The sequence below is a fragment of the Felis catus genome, chromosome A1 (assembly GCF_018350175.1).
Source record: "Felis catus isolate Fca126 chromosome A1, F.catus_Fca126_mat1.0, whole genome shotgun sequence".
NCBI lineage: Eukaryota > Metazoa > Chordata > Mammalia > Carnivora > Felidae > Felis > Felis catus.
Window position 1 is genome coordinate 1,282,377 of NC_058368.1, and position 15,691 is coordinate 1,298,067.

Genomic DNA, 15,691 nt, shown 5'->3' on the forward strand with positions numbered 1-15,691 from the left:
TTTTTCACATAGGCCACAGACTAGAAACAGCCCAGATGTCCTTTGATGAGTGAATGGTTAAACTCTGCACATTCATACCATGGAACATTACTTAGCGCCAAAAAGGATTAGACTGTTAGTGCACACCATGACCTGGATGAATCATCAGAGAAGTATGCCGGGGGAACGAAAATCCAATCTCACAAGGTTGCATAGTGTATCATTTCTTTTATAATAATGTTCTTGAGGTGACAAAACTATAGAAATGACGAGCAGATCAGTGGTTTCCAGGAATCAAAAAGGGATGTGATGAGTGGAGATGGGATGGGAGAGAATTGGGCATAGTTATAAAAGGGCCACATGGGAGATCTTTGTGGTGCTGGCAACGTTCTACGTCTTGACTGGATCAATGGCAATACGGTGGTTGAGATCTTGTACTATAGTTTCACAGGATATTACCGTTGAGAGAAAGTTCAAGGGGCACATGGGCCTCTGTATTACTTCTTACACCTACATGTGATTCTACAATTATCTTAAAATAATGAGAAAAAAAAGAGGAACATTTACAGGACAGCTGGGGAATTATGAACCACGACCGGATTTTGTAACGTGATGGTGGCATTGTGTTTTAGTTTTAAGAGATTAGTCTACCCTTACGAGACTCGTACTGAAATATCTACCAACAAAACGATGTGTCTGGGACTTGCTTCAGAGGAATCCAGAGTGAGGGACAAGCAGGTGAGAGTCTCCTGGGAAAGCGAAAAAGCACGACTAGATCATCCGCTGGAGCTGGGTGACAGGTGCAGGGGGTTTCTCCACATCATACGTTATAGGCAGTCACCCAGCACGGAGCTGTGGTTGCCGGCACAACATGGTCGTGAAGCCACTGCCTTCGGAGAGAGTCGGACCTGGTTTGAACCTTGGCTCTGCTACATATGAGGCAAGTCTGGGGCCAGTCATTTAACCTGTCTGTAAAGTGTGACAGTATCTCAGGGTAATCGTGCAGACAGGAGATTGCCAAAGAGGAGCACAGGGAGAGAAAAGGAAAGGTCTTCTCTCCAGGGGTGGGAGGGGGAGAGGAGCCAGTGCAGGAGACCGAGGAGCCATTCGAGGTGGAGACCCAAGGTTAGGCCGGGCAGGGTCTTGGAACCCAAAAACAAAAAAGGTCCCGGAAAGAGCTTTACGAAGATGAAAACCGGTGGGAAGCCATCAGCTTCGGTGTTCAGCAAGTCACTGGCGCTGACAGAGGCTTGGGTTCAGTGGCCAGGTGGGCCCAGACGAAGGTGCTGAGAAGTGAGTGGGGCCAGAGGGCGTGGCCACTACTCCTGACCTTGATGGGATGGCGTGGAGGGACAGCTCCAGAGGCAAGGAGTGTTAGGGGGGCTAAAGGGCAGAAACCGACCGGAGAAGAGAAAGAGATGGGAAGTAAGAAAGGAGGGGCTGACCAGGGGTCCCGCCGGGCGAGGCACCGGGAGTTCCAAGATCCTGGCAGGAAGGAGGTTCCCCTCTGGTGCAGACTGGGGTTGTTACCAAGGTGGTTTTGTCTACCCCTGGCATTTCCCCCTCGCCCTTCATCTGATACTCATTTGAACGGCTATTTACAAAGGAAGAATATTACGGGACGTCGGGAGAAATGCGTGCTCCCCAGGTTTTTTAATTTGATGGTAGAGTTGTAGTTTGGTTTGACAAGGTAGTCCCGGTCTTTATAGATTAATACTGAGATAGTTGTGGATGAAATGGTACGTGTGGAGTTTGCTCTGGACTCCGAAGAAAATGAGAATATTCCGTTTTTCTGGAGGGAGGTCTTAGACTCGTGGCGCCACGTCAAGCCCTCGTGCACGCTTCTTGCCCGTCAGGTTTCCTCGCGCGGAACGCACCGTGCTGCTCTCGCCCCTTCACACGGAGGCCGCACGTGCGTGTATGCGTTTCCACGCTCGAGTGACCGGACCGCGACCGGCTGACTCGCCAGCACCCACGCTGCCGGCATCCGCGTTCGGTCTGGGGCTCCCTGACGAGAAAGGCGTCCTGGCCTGCGGGCGCTTATCTCCGTCACACGCACCGAGGGCGCCGGTGACGAGCGAGTCCTCTGAGGCGAGCCTCGTCTCACAGCCGCTGCCCGCTTCCTCAACCTCCGCTCTGCCCGGGCTGCCCCGACCCGGGGGGGGGGGGGGGGGGGAGTTTCGCGCGTCCTGACGCGGCCGAGGCCCGGTGGGCCGCTGACCGCGGCTCGGCTCGTTCGACGGAGGCCGCGAGAGTCCGCCTCGACCTCTCGGGCGCCCCCACCCGCGCAACCGGCGGCCGACGCGGCAAAGCCACCCAACCGACGCGTCCTCGCGCGAGGTGGCTGCGCGGACGCCGGACGAACAGAAACCCGTCACGCGTGCGAAAGGTAAGCCACGGGCTGATCTTTATTGAGGCGAGCGCTCTGCTTTCGGCCGTTCGCCACGGCTGCACACCGGCCAGTTTCCAGAAGCGCCCCGCTTCCCCGTACAGCTCTGTCTACATTCGGAAAGCGATAAAAACGTGTTGTACGATGACCGATGTCCACCTTAAGAGTATCACGACAGCTCGTACATTTGTCAGCAGACCACACAACACGCTGCTTACAACAAGGCAGACTCTCCACAAGTTCGAAATTTAGACACGTGTGGCACCGTCCTAACGCTAGCATCGTTTGTTTTTCCAGGTAAGAGAGACCAGTCATTATAAAAATACTTTATATGAATTCAAAGTCAGAACTAAAACCTCCAATCCTATAAAAATACCTTTTACTAATCAAAGTATCAATTTCTAGATAAATGTTCTTTACCAACAACAGTTACACAATTTTCGGGAAACACCTACTAAGACAGTCCATTTAACGTGTTAAGGTTACTTCAAGGCACAGTGGCCATCGTGTCTTAGTTTTCAGAGATGGGCCACATACTCGACTACGTTGCGTATTACTGCACCAATTATTCTAGAAAAAGTTAACGCAAGTGTCTATGGATTATGAAAGCCATTTATAAAGACAAAGTCTTCAGTCTATAGAGGGGATTTTTAGGTGGGCATTGCCTTCAGGAGAAGACACCACTTTTGTTATGAGTCGGCTACACCGTGCTTTGAAATGTTTAGCTTGGAAAGCCTGTGATCGCATTCTGACCACTATCTGAAATCAGCTCGTTCATTTCGTTTTGCTTACTCTCTTTTAGGGCATGATTGGGGTGATTTCTCTGTGTCTGTGCTCTTTTCGATCTCCTAAAACACACTTTCAGGAGCAGGTAACACAGCTCGGCCACGTTAAGCAGCATGCAAATCACAGATGCGGAAATCATAAAAATGGTGAACACGGTTTTCTCAGTAGGTCTCGAGATAAAGCAGTCGACAAGGTTGGGGCAAGGGTCAATCCCACATTTCAACACCCAGGGCAGGTGGTACCCGTTGTAAAGGAAGTAAAAGACGTACATAAAGGATGCTTCGAAGATGATGCGGAAGAAGATGCTGCTGGTGTACGTCCACCACAGGGACCCCTCTATCCGGACCTTCTGCTTTTTAATGTCTTCGAGGTCTTTGAATTCATTTCGCTTGTCTCCTCGCCTGAATTTGCGGGCGGCCTCGTGCCTGTAGTAGGCCACGTGCATCGCTACCAGCAGGGCCGGGGTGGACACGAAGATGAGCTGCAGGGCCCACAGCCGGATGTGGGACACAGGGAAAAAGTGGTCATAGCACACATTTTTGCACCCTGGCTGCAGCGTGTTGCAGACAAAATCTTCCTGCTCGTCACCCCACACCTCTTGAGCGGCGACCACGAGGATCATGACGCGAAAAATGAAGATGACGGTGATCCACACCTTCCCGATGCTGGTGGAGTGTTTGTTTACACCCCCGATGAACGTGTGCAGGGTACCCCAGTCCATTGTGTTGGCTTATTCCTAAACAGAAAACATTAGCAAAGGTTAACTAATGGAAAGCTCCTTCGAGTTTTATGAAATAGTACGGTTATATTACAGACGGAAGCAAATTTCCCTAAGAGGATGCTGTGATATTTTATAACTTCAACCCCCTAGGTTAGTAGGTTTTCTGATAAGGAATGCCCACTCGAAAAGCATCCTAACATCTTGAATCAGAAATAACTGTTACAGGTTTCAGATCATCCAGATTCCACTGAATTCAGATTATATATTAGGTTGCTGTTGGACGTTAACCCAGGAACTCAGGTAAACAAATACATTTCCAAGTTTTCTCTTATCCACCATGAGTTTAAGTATTGTATCAGTTTTCGTTTTGCCCAGGGGATCACGGAAGTTCAACAGTGGATCTTATTAAGTGGCTTATTGAAGAGAAAAAAAATTAATCATGGGAATGACCTACTGTGGCGTACCTGGCAGACTCGGAAGGGGGAAGGGCCCCCCAGTACTTGTTGGCTTACTTTATACAATGTATTTATAGCCGTCTCTAGTTTGAATAACATCGTTTGCTGAAATCTTGTGTTCTTAGGGGCCCTGACGTCACACGCCACTGGAAGGTCCTCTTCCAAGAGTATCATGAGCTTTTACGAAAAGCGCTCACTTGTTTCCATGGTAACCAGGACTGGTGACAGCGCTCCCTCCCCGACAGCTCAAGCCCCAGGAGCCATGGGTGAAGGGAACCGGTGGCTGCTGCCAGGTAGGGCTCCCCTCCCTGCTGACTGAGCACTGACTTAGTGTGCTGAGAGAAAACGCTCTTGACTTCCACAGGAACTTCTGCTACAGTTCTAACGGATATGCCCTCTGACCCTACATTGCTGCAGAAGACGAGAGAATGAATCAGCGTTTGCCTTAAACGAAACACCACCACTCTGGCAATCTTTTGAAAGTGAAGTCCCTGTTTTCAGAGATAAAAGACTCACACAGCTTGTCAAACCTTTTTAGGGGCTGAGGGCGACACCAAAGTCCTTTTGTCATTGGTCTTAGGGAGACCTTCCTGTATCTGACTGCTGGCTGGGGTCAGGCGTCTCCTCAGGCTGACCCCCCCCCCCCCCCCGACCTCCTGGGCCCCTCCTCTGGCCCACAGCTCTGCCTCCCCTGAGTCACGTGTGCTGCTCTTCGAAGCAGCTAGGTAGCGGGAGGCAGCCTCAGCGTCCCCAGGAGGGCTAGGCACTGACGTGTGCCCCAGAAGCAAGACCCTTCGTTGACACTAATGAAGTCAGCCAGCTCTGTAGTATAAAAGGCAGAACTCCATTTTAGCTGGCTTTCTGGGAAATTTGTCTTTGCCCTTGGTTTGGCTTTTAGACACTACCTTTTCCTCAGAAGGACACAAGGCCCAAGGAAATGATGCCACCACACACCTTGCACACGTGTATGTATTCCTCCTGTCTGAACTGGGCAGGGGAAGTAGGGGGCACATGCTGTGGAGGTGGAGGGGAGTGGAGGGCAAGCAGGGGCATAGCTAGCAGTTTCTGCACTGTGAGTTTCTCCCCCGTCTTCTCTTGCTGAAACATACAGAGCCCAATTATAGGAAAACCCCTCCTCGCACCACATCGCCAAAGCCAAGTAAATAACGATCCCCAGGCCTACCATAAGCATTTATTGAGTGTCTATTGTATATAGATGTCAGCCATTTCACCTTTGCATCTCAAGACATAGTCCAGTTCCCAGGGCTGAGTAGGCTCGGAATAGAGATGCAGAGCAGGTGGGGGATGTCGGGGCGTCAGGGCTAGAGGTGCTGGGAAGAGCTTCCAGACAGAGATGCGTTCCTATCCCATGAAGTTTAAGGCGTTAGATCACAACTAGGTAAGCTGGGAGCACAGAGCATCTCAAAGAGAAAGCAATAGGGAGGAGACCGTGAGGCAGCCCTTCAGCACCTGTACTTGCACTTGATTGACAAGTCACCGGAAGGCAGGATAATTAAAGTGATCACAGAATCTCACAAGATGCTTATTCTTTCCTCGAATAATCCAGAAGAAGGAGTTAAAAACCAGCACTTAACAAGCCAGGACCCTCCGACTACTCAGGACTCCCAGACCCTGCAAGCAGGCGCCAAGGCGAAGGAGGTGGAGCTGGGAATAAGAAAGCTGAAAAATCATTCTGGAGGATTCAGTGCGTATTGGCCCATTCCAACTCCACTGGCCAGAAAGCAGTAAAGAACCTCAAAATGTCTGTAGTTGCTCAAATGCCATGGGAGTCTTTTGAAAGTTCTAACACGGAATACAAGAACATTTGAAGTCTTGAATCCAAACGAAAGCTTCCATTGTGGCCCAGATAGGAAAACTCAAATCGTGGTTTTAACTTAGCCTAGACTTTGAGAAGCATGTTAATTTTTCAATGAAAATGAAAAGGGAGGTAGAATTCCATAGCTGAGGACTTGGAAGGCAGAGCTGGGGGGGCAAGGGCTCGAAAGTGTGTCAGACAATTCTGGGGGGGGGGGGGTGGACATTGCCAGCAGCTCTGAGGAGCTCAGATCTTCAACTGACAAGATGATGGAAGACAACCCCAACCCCCCCCCCACACACACACACAATGGAGGGGCCCAGGCTTGGAACAACAGTGTCAAAAAGTTTAATTACTGAAGGAGGCAAAAAAATAAAATAAAATAAAATAAAATAAAATAAAATAAAATAAAATAAAATTTAAAAAAACATGAAAAAGAAAGAAAAATATGATAAACTTGGGTCAAAAGAAAAGAAAGGGGTGGGCCCAATGCTTGGAGCAGATGGTAAAATTTGAACTGATAGCAGATAAAAGGCAGAAACTCTTATTTTACTCTCCCTTCTTTATCAAAGAGAAATTATTTTAAAAATTATTTCTTTTTTAATGTTTACTTATTTTTGAGAGAGAGAGAAGGGGGGGGAAGGGCAGAGAGAGAGAGGGAGAGACAGAGTCCGAAGCAGGCTCCGGGCTCCGAGCTATCTGCACACAGCCAGACTCGGGGCTCGAACTCACAAACCATGAGATCATGACCTGAGCTGAAGTTGACCCTTAACCAACTGAGCCACCCAGATGCCCCTAAAAATTATTTCTAACGTAGTACAAGAGAGGTGGGGAGCTAGTGTGTACTTTCTGAGAAAGAGATTTTCAATGTCCCCAGTACATGTATCTTCGATGTTAAAAACTCACCTTGGGTAATACAAACTGTAAAATTAAGTTTTAGTCCCTACTGAAAGTCATTATAATAAATTTTCCTAATTGTTGCTCTTCTATCCTGGAAGCATTTCAGGAGGTAGAGACTCGTACAACCTGATGTTTACACATATTTTACAGCAGCTGTTCACCTAGGGGGTCACTCTGGTTTGTTTATGAAATGAAGACGTTCTCTAACTGATGAACATCTCCCATTGCAATTTGGTTTGATTCAGTGCACATTCAACAAGTTTTTGATTTATCAAATAAAAGTTCACATTTTCCCAAACCCTCCAAAGTGCAGAGAATTTAAACTCCTCCAAAGGTAAGAAGGCTGTGTTTTCCCTCTGAGTTCTTTATCAACCGCCTTCTTGAACAATGACACGCCTGTAGTCACCTATTACCTGCTCTTCTAGCAAGCAAACCGATCAGGTGTCAAAGGACAACTCAGTCCGAAGGAATCTGGAAAGGCTGAAGTCATTGGAGGGGTCAAGAGGCTTTCCCCGCAAGAATATGGTCCCAGCTTTCTAGAAGCAGGACCCTTGACATCTGCACCTTAGGTCTTCTCCTTCTTAAAAAACAAAACAAAACAAAAAAACAGGGACAATTATGATAACAGTTTTATTTCTTTTGGCTTTTCTGGGTGCCCAAATCACACATTCTGAAGCTCTATCAAAGTAGCAAAGCTGAACAGAGAATAATCTATTTTACAATACTTTTGACTTCCACTAAAAATCAGCAATTTACCTGTACCTTTAAAGGGAGAAAAAGAGATGCCTAGGGCACTAAGAAAAACGAGTGATTAAACCCAAATACGGGTGTGTCCTGCCTACCGGTCACTCAAGACGATCAGGCTAATGGCAAACCACCTGATCTGTAGCATCTTCCTGCAGGAGCAACAGAGGCCCTATCACTGATCACAGTAGAAATGGCTCGACAGCAAGCACTGCTTTCCATAGTCTCCGTCCATAGTCTCCGTCCATAGTCTCCATCGCTCCCTTGCCCTAAGTGCGCAGCAGGAAAGCCATTGAGTGAATTGGCCCATGTTTCCTACACAGAACTTTCTTTGGTCCAGTCCACATCATTTCCTCAGGGCCTCACCAAGGAAGCCAGGGGCAGGGGTCCGGCATACCACTCTCTGAGTGTTGAGAACCTAAGGACAGCCTGCCTCACAACTATGAGGAGCCAGTCAGGGAAAGGGACCGCCCCAAACTTCCTGACGCTTTGCCGCAGCCACTGGTAACGCCTGGCTGCCCCCCAGGACACTTTGCCCACTCAAGGAGCCCAGGAGAGGAAGGAGCGGACAGAGGGCAGAAGACTCAGCAAGGCTGAAAGGAGGACATTTGCTTCCACTTGCTCCTCCTGACCTGGCCTTTCAGTGGGTTAAAGCCACTTCTGGCTTGGGGCGAAGAGACTGCCCACGGCCCGATCCCCTCTGTGTCTGCCCTATAAAATTGTAACTCTTGGGGTAGTTTTCCATCAGCACTGTGGTTGCAGATTTGATGGCCGAACACTCTGTGAAAATTACTTTCCAAAACAACCGCATCCATTGAAACCCTTTGCAATTGGTGTCGGTAAACAAAACACCTCTTTCCTTTCATGCTTTAGGCAGGCTGCAGCCAATGGGAGGAGACTCTTCAACAAAAAGTAGAATATTAACTCTTTCTTTGCCAACCAGAGAGGTTTATTTTAAGCCAGCTTCTCTGGCTCTCTTTTAAGGAAATAATACATATGCCTAGCTCCCGTAGTCTTGTCTCCGTACAAGAATGTGGTCACACCTCAAGTTACAAAGGTAAAACTGTCTTTGGTTTTCTGGTATATCTAATCGTGGTGAAAACATTGAATTCTTGATACGAAAGCTCCAGGCTGGAATACTTTGCTGTAAGAATAGGTAAACAATTGATCTCATTCTGATGATACACACAGTATTCTGAAGTTAGATTGTTCTTCCCTTTTACAATTCAGATAATTTAAGTCTATGGGCATTCTGCTTCAGCAATATGATTTTCTGATTGTTTTAAAACTTAAAAATTTCATCCTAAGTAGTTGGCTTAAAAATGCCATCTTAAGTTTCACTGATGACAGAACGAAAACTAAAACTTTACAATTATAGTGTTACCCCTTAGCAGACACCAATGAGATTTCCAAGAGGTGGAAATCATCTTTCTAGAAAGTTCTGTTCCCATTTGGATAACCCTTTCAAAGATATTCATTGAATATCTGATAGGCCTGAGAACAGAGCACATCCCTCCCGATTTCCACAGTAGCTTTAGGTAGTTGAAGAGATTTATATTGATGAAAGACAATGTCAGAGCGAAACAAGCACATCTGAGCCTTACTTTCAAGGAGTCACAGGGTATTGGCCTGGAGGAGAATTAGGGCAAGGGTCCCTCTTCAAGGGTTCAGGCTTTCTTCTACACCATCTGATTGCTTAGAAGGCAACAGGGCACAGTAACGACATGAATATAAATCTCTACGCAGTTTCTGGAGGTCAGTGAGGGTGTCACCTGTTGAGGGAAAAATAGTAGATGTGGCCATATTCATTGAACTACTCCCCACGTGTCTATTGCATGACCTTTGTGGGTGTTTTTCTTTATCCCCAGAACTGTTATGAGGGAGTCTAGAGGCCGCCAGTTTCCTGATGCTTCTTACTTTATATACCAATAAAATAAAACTAAAAAACTAAAATCTTTAATGTAGATTCTTTCCCCTATCAAAGATCATAATTGTGATCCCCAACCAATCCCAAACCTCGAGCCCATTCCTTAAAAAAGGGGGAAGGGAATTTGAAAAACTGGATATGCTCTTTTCTCCCTCAAATCGGCAGTCTAAAAAAATCTCAAACTCTTTAATCAAGAAGAATCTATATCTGTTGTCTCTCAACAGATATCCAGGTCTTCCTGGGGACAACCTTAGGTTGTCCTTTAAATGTAATGACTTAAAATGTCATCAACTGTCCTTTCAGAGTAACAGGTTGTGTTAAAATGGATTTAGGGTTTATGTACTTCTTCAAAATTAACTCAATAAAAATGAAAGAACTTTTTCTATCCACGTAGTCTAAATAGAAGCATGGACAATTCATAGAATTACACGTATTTCTTAATCCATTTAAGAATTCAGTGAGTTGGGGCTCCTGGGTGGCTCAGTCGGTTAAGTGTCCAACTTCGGCCCAGGTCATGATCTCGCCGTTCCCAACTTCGAGTCCTGTGTTGGGCTTTGTGCTGACATCTCAGAGCCTGGAGCTTGCTTTGGATTCTGTGTCTCCCATTCTCTCTGCCCCTCCCCTGCTTGTGCTCTGTCCCTCTCTCTCTCTCTCAAAAATAAATATTTTTTAAAAAAGAAAAGAATTCAAAGAGTTAAATTTTCCATTAAGCAGTCTCTGTTCATTCAAGCAAACCTGTGCCCTTTCCAAAGATTTAAGTCTACCTTGAGTTGAATGCCCATGAAAATAAAAAAGGAAAAGGCACTCTGTGGGCCCATACATTCTCACAGTTCAAGCAAGTTAAACAGAAATCTTAATATATCTTAACGTAGCCATCGGGAGGATTATGTCCTCATGGCCAAGACACGTGCGTTGAAAATTATTTTCCCACCATTTTATTCTGTTTAACATTTTAACTAATGTCTACAGACTACTCATAGCTCCTGGAATATTCAGATTGGATCAAAGATGCACAGTGAGGGTTTGCAAGCAAGAATTTTCTTTTCACCCCATTGAAGTGCTTAGTCAGACCTTCCGCAGGTCTTTTCTTTCTCAAAGCTGTTGTAATTCAGGAAAGTAAGAAAAAGAAAATGAATTCGCTGTTACCTGTACCGGGGTTTGTTTTAAAATAAAAACACCAGTGGAGCAGTGGGACTGATCAGCATCTTCCCAGTTTGGGTCTCTGCGGGGCAGGGATGGGGAGCCCTGCACCCCCTCCCATCCCCCACCCCAGTTACGTCACAGGCTAGGGAGTGTTGATGTTTTCTCTTCGTGACTTCCTTCTCCCGTCCTTGGCAGGATCCAGACATCACCCCCAAAGCCTCAGCCTGGTCCAAGCCGCAGACAAAGCTCTCCACAGGAGCAGTTTGAGCGGCATCCCGCAATTCTAAGGAAACTGCATCCGGGCAGGACATTTTCTTCTAGAACACTGGTTAGATTCGACTAGAACTGGAGCAAGAAAATACTTCTGTGGCATAATGTCTACTGAGGGGAAAGAACAATGATGCACGGTAACGTTCAATCAGGCCCTAAACTGACAGGGAGATTCCACCTGGGCGACGCCAAGGTGGCTGCTGGGCCAGGTGTCCCTGACTGCATTCGGGCCCCACTCACCTCAGCTCAGTCCCGCTCCCCCGTCAAACACAGGATACAGGTGACACCTGGGACTGCTCCTTCACCAGACAGGAAGTCCCTTCTGGTGCCTCCACCTTTCAACTGAGATGTGTCACCAATGACACTTAATTACTGTTGTCCAGTAAGTGTCCAGCAATTGCACCACTGTCATCTGCGTTTCCCAAGTTCTTTGGGCGCACATCACGCAGCCAAAGGGGTCACTTCTACCTGGGACTTTTCCACTAGCCCGGTTGAACCGGCCTTCCTTTGCCCCAAGCAGGGACGTTCCAAGCAGGGTTCATCGGTGTTCGGTAAAAGCAAAGAAAATCCAAAACGCGGCAAAGCAAGTGGGGGAAAGGGGCCCAGGTCCGCACCTTGGCCGCTTATACACACGGTTGGTGTATTTATAAAACCTGTTGTGCGAGTCGAAGGGGGACCATCCAGGGTAAAAGTCAGACCCGTCCATCCTCGTTCCTCCGGGCGCGCGGAGGACGCCAGGCGCTGCGGGGCGGCATCCGGCCGTGGCCCCGGGGGTCGCGGGAGGATGCGGATCCCCGGCCGATAAGGTTGCCCCGGGCAACCCCAACGCGCCGACCCCCACCCCCGCCGCCGCCCGGCGCCGGGAGGGCGACTGTGCCCTGCGGCCACAGGGCCCACCTTGGAGCGGTCGCCAACAAGGGCGACAGAGGCGACGGGCTGCAGACCTCACCCGCGCGGGGCCCTCGGAGGCAACGCCTGCGCGCCAAGGGCCGAGAGGGCGCCCCCCGTCGCCCCCCCCCCCAACCCCGGTCCCCCAGCCCGCAGCCAACACCCGGGGGCCGCCGTGCCTGCGGCCGCGCGCCTGGCACCCGCTTACCTGCTCGGCTGGACGGCGGCCGGGGCGCGGGGGGCGCGGGGGGCGCGGGGGCCTCGGCGCGGGGCGGCGTCCTCCGCGGCAGCCGGGCGGCAGGTCGGGCCGGGGCGCCGCGGCTCCGGAGCCGGTGTCGGAAGCGGCCTCGCGTGCAGGCCCGGCTCCCACCTGCAGCGCCTTTTAACCGCGCCCCACCCCGCCTCTGCCCTGACGCTCCCCCGCCGGCCGCGAGAGGCGAGCGCGCCGAGACCCGACGCGCGCCCGCCCCGGGGCGCGGGGTGCAAGGCGGGCCCTCCCTCGGGGGCGCGGAGAGCCGGGGTTGGACGCGGGGAGCGGGTGGCGCCTCCCTCGGGGGGCGCCGCGCGCTGGGGGCCCGGCCGGACCTGGGCCTGAAGGGGTGGGGTTCCTGGCCACCGGCCCCGCGCCCAAGGGAAAGGGCCTGGGCCAGTGGGTCCGCAGCCCTCGGGGGCTTCCGAAGGAGGTGGACTCGCGGGGATCGGTGTTGGGGACAGGGTTTTTTTTTTTTTTTTTGTTTTTTTTTTTTTTGCCAGGACACATCCTCTTTTTTTCTGGACGCTGCCACCTTCTAAGAGCCTGGCCGTGCGCGCGCCGGAGAGCAGCCTGGAGAACCGTGACTGTTGTTCTTTATTAATTAACGACCGCCTAGGGGAGCTGAAGGGGCTATTTTTTACTAGTCCTCTCCGCCCTTTGACACCTCCTCGGGGGGAAGCCGAGTGGGCCTCCCGGGCTGGCCGGGTCACCACGTCAGGACCTGCTGGTGCCCTCCATTCACGGACGGGGCTCGGGATGCCCGGGGTAGGCACAGGCGTTGGTGCAGGGGCCGGTGGGATGCAAATGTTGGAAGCTGTTTGGGGACCCGGCTGCACAGGTGCAAGGCTGTCCTAAGTCGGACAGGAGAGGTGGGACTTGCGTGTTCCACGCGGTTGGTAATTAAACATCCCCACCTAAACCAGACGCAAGTCGCTGGGTCCTATTGTGTCATGCAACACGATGAGTGGTGGTTCTTCTGTCTCTCTAAGGTCCTGAAAATGAAGCAAGAGGATGAAAATCTACCTCCCTCCCCTGAAATATTTTCAGGAGAACAAGATTCTCAGAAAACTGCCCAGACTCAGATAAGTTAAAAATACTTTGGGGTGGGCCCTCGAATGGCCTTGAAAGTAAGCTTGAAAGGAGGCGCACAAAAACCTGTTTTAGGCTTTTTCTTTAGACAGGCTTGCTGTCTTTAATGTATCCTTTGCCTTGAATGTTCCCTCAGCCTTAAAGGTGTGGCTGGTCCTCTCCTGCCCTCTAGTCTCTCCATCATTATCCCCAGACAAATACACCAGCGGACCCATCTGTTTGCATAGTAACATGACTCAATGGTAAAAGCAGACTGTAAACCTCTTTGGGGATCCTAGTCAGTTTCAGCTTTTGTTTTCGCATTCCCAGCACACTAGGTAAAATACTTTGCACAGGGTAGATGCTGTTCCATGAGTATTTGCATCTTGATTGGCAAAGCCCAAGCAACATGGCAGATAATCCTGGAAATGGCTTTTACTCCTCAGGTATGACTGTCCACCTTCCCCCTCTTTAAAGTTGCTTCCATACAGCACTGTGTTTGAGCACGTAGATTCTAGACCAATGGAAATCATTCCAGGACCTTTCCAGGAAAGAACTTTGGAACTAAAGTAGCCACAAAGAATGTGTTTCATTTGCTCAGGTGCCCAGAAAGGGAACAGTCTCAACACTGTGCAAAAGTACTCTTTTCCTGTATCTATGGGTTTTTACTTTGTCATTTGCCTCCTAATGTTTAATCCCGTCCAATTTTCACTTCTTACCATATGGTCCTGTGGCAGCAGAAATTTAAAATGGACTGTATAAATGTACGGGCTTGTTGAGATGTTCACCTGAAAACTGAAAGTTAAGGATTTTATGCTAATGAGAACCATCTAGAGTGTAGACTGTGTTGGTGACCTGTGTGGCACACATGGAAAAACCTTCGGGAGCTGATTACAACTCCACTATCCACTTAACAGCATCACGCAATTCTGAAAGCAAGACTTTTGTAGCCCTGGTTGTAATCAGTGACACGATTGATTGATATCTTCCCTCTGTGTCTTAATGATGATTTCCAGAGGCCATAACTTTAATCCGCACAAAATCTGTGAAGTGTGGATCTTCCTTTGCAACACCAGAAGGGTTGAAGGGGTAACAGTGAAATACTCTTTTGAAAATCTATAAATTCTCTGGGTGACCTCTCCTGCCTTTCCATGGAGAGCAAAGGGGACTCCAGCCCCCACTCCCATCAGGGCCACCCCCCATGCCCTGCCCTGCTGGTCAGTGGAGCAGACTCACAGTGTAAGCTCAAAGTACAGCACAGGGACTCTTCCTCATAAGTGACATAGTCCCAGATGCCTGGAAGGGAGACGACCGTGTTCTCCCTTTAAAAAACACAAAATGAAACAAAAAACCCCAAAAAACTAACATTTGTCTATTCAGTCCACAAAAAAAGCCTATATTGAGCAGGGCTTTATTAGGCTGGGGACATAGAGGAAACAGTTCCCATATCAAGAGTTTTCTAGTTTGATTTTTCAAATCTGTGTGCAAAGGTCATTTGAGATGCTGTTGAAAGGGTAATAGGACAGGTTTCTGGGAATCTAATTCCGTGAGTCTTGGGTGAGCCTAGGAACTTGCATTTTTATCAATTATCCTGAGTGTTCCTGGTCTAGGTAGTCTGAGAGTGATACTTGGAAACATGATAGTTATGGATGTTCTTTGCTTTTTGATTTTTAAAAGGATATCAGTGTTTTTATTTTTTCCTGTGTTCTGTTTATTTTATTTTATTTTATTTTTAGCTCTGGTATAGTTAACATACAGTGTTATATTAGTTTCAGGTGTGCAATATAGTGATTCAACAATTCCATACATCAAACCAGGAAAAAGACTCTTAACTGTAGAGAACACACCGATGATTATCAGGGGGGAGGCAGGTGAGAGGACGGGTGAAATAGGTGATGGGATTAGGGAGTGCACTTGTGATTTTGAATTATGGTAAAATACACAGAACATAAACTTTTAGCCATTTTATTTTATTTATTTATTTATTTTTAAACGTGTATTTAGTTTTGAAAGAGAGAGAGCCAGAGTGAGTGGGGGAGAGGCAGGGAGAGGGGGGCAGACAGAGGATCCAAAACGGGCTCTGTGCTGACAGCGGAGAGCCCTATGTGGGGCTGGAACCCAGGAACCGTGAGATCATGACCTGAGATGAAGCCAGACATTTAACTGGCTGAGCCACCCAGGCGCCCCACTTTTTTTTTTTTTTTTTTTAATTCAAGTGAGTTAACGTACAGTGTAGTCTTGGCTTCGGGAGTAGAACCCAGTGATTCATCTCTTACGTACGACACCCAGTGCTCATCCTGAAAACCATCAAAATCCTACAGGAGAAAACAGGCAACAACCTCTTTGACCTAG

General features: G+C 48.7%; 2 protein-coding genes and 1 long non-coding RNA gene across 8 annotated transcripts in view; 1 reads left to right on the forward strand and 2 right to left on the reverse strand.

Annotated features, from left to right (window-relative positions):
- The window catches only part of GJB2 (gap junction protein beta 2), a 33,872-nt gene extending 31,705 nt beyond the window's left edge, over positions 1-2,167 (reverse strand). Inside the window, exon 1 of one of the 3 annotated variants that reach the window (XM_019815796.3) lies at positions 660-2,143. The gene's annotated coding sequence lies outside the window, so the exon portion shown is untranslated. Of the gene's footprint in view, positions 1-659 lie in introns of all 3 variants that reach the window. The other 2 variants (XR_006586051.1, XR_006586063.1) reach the window with 2 other exon arrangements.
- A 197-nt stretch (positions 2,168-2,364) lies between these two features.
- Positions 2,365-12,276, reverse strand: GJB6 (gap junction protein beta 6). 4 transcript variants are annotated; one of them, XM_023248688.2, is made up of 3 exons: positions 12,227-12,276; positions 9,395-9,562; positions 2,365-3,890 (listed from the first exon to the last, which is right to left on the reverse strand). In XM_023248688.2, exon 3 carries the CDS (start codon positions 3,873-3,875, stop codon positions 3,090-3,092), a length of 786 nt encoding a protein of 261 aa, XP_023104456.1. In that variant the 5' UTR covers positions 3,876-3,890; positions 9,395-9,562; positions 12,227-12,276; the 3' UTR covers positions 2,365-3,089. The 4 variants fall into 4 exon arrangements, with proteins under 4 accessions (XP_023104456.1, XP_023104489.1, XP_023104500.1 ...); XM_023248721.2 differs by lacking the exon at positions 12,227-12,276 and adding an exon at positions 11,371-11,841; XM_023248732.2 differs by lacking the exon at positions 12,227-12,276 and adding an exon at positions 10,864-10,993.
- LOC123380381 lies at positions 2,527-6,168 on the forward strand. The gene is made up of 2 exons (XR_006586075.1): positions 2,527-2,665; positions 4,456-6,168. It is a non-coding gene; the product is annotated as an uncharacterized LOC123380381 (long non-coding RNA).
- Positions 12,277-15,691: the final 3,415 nt, after the last annotated feature.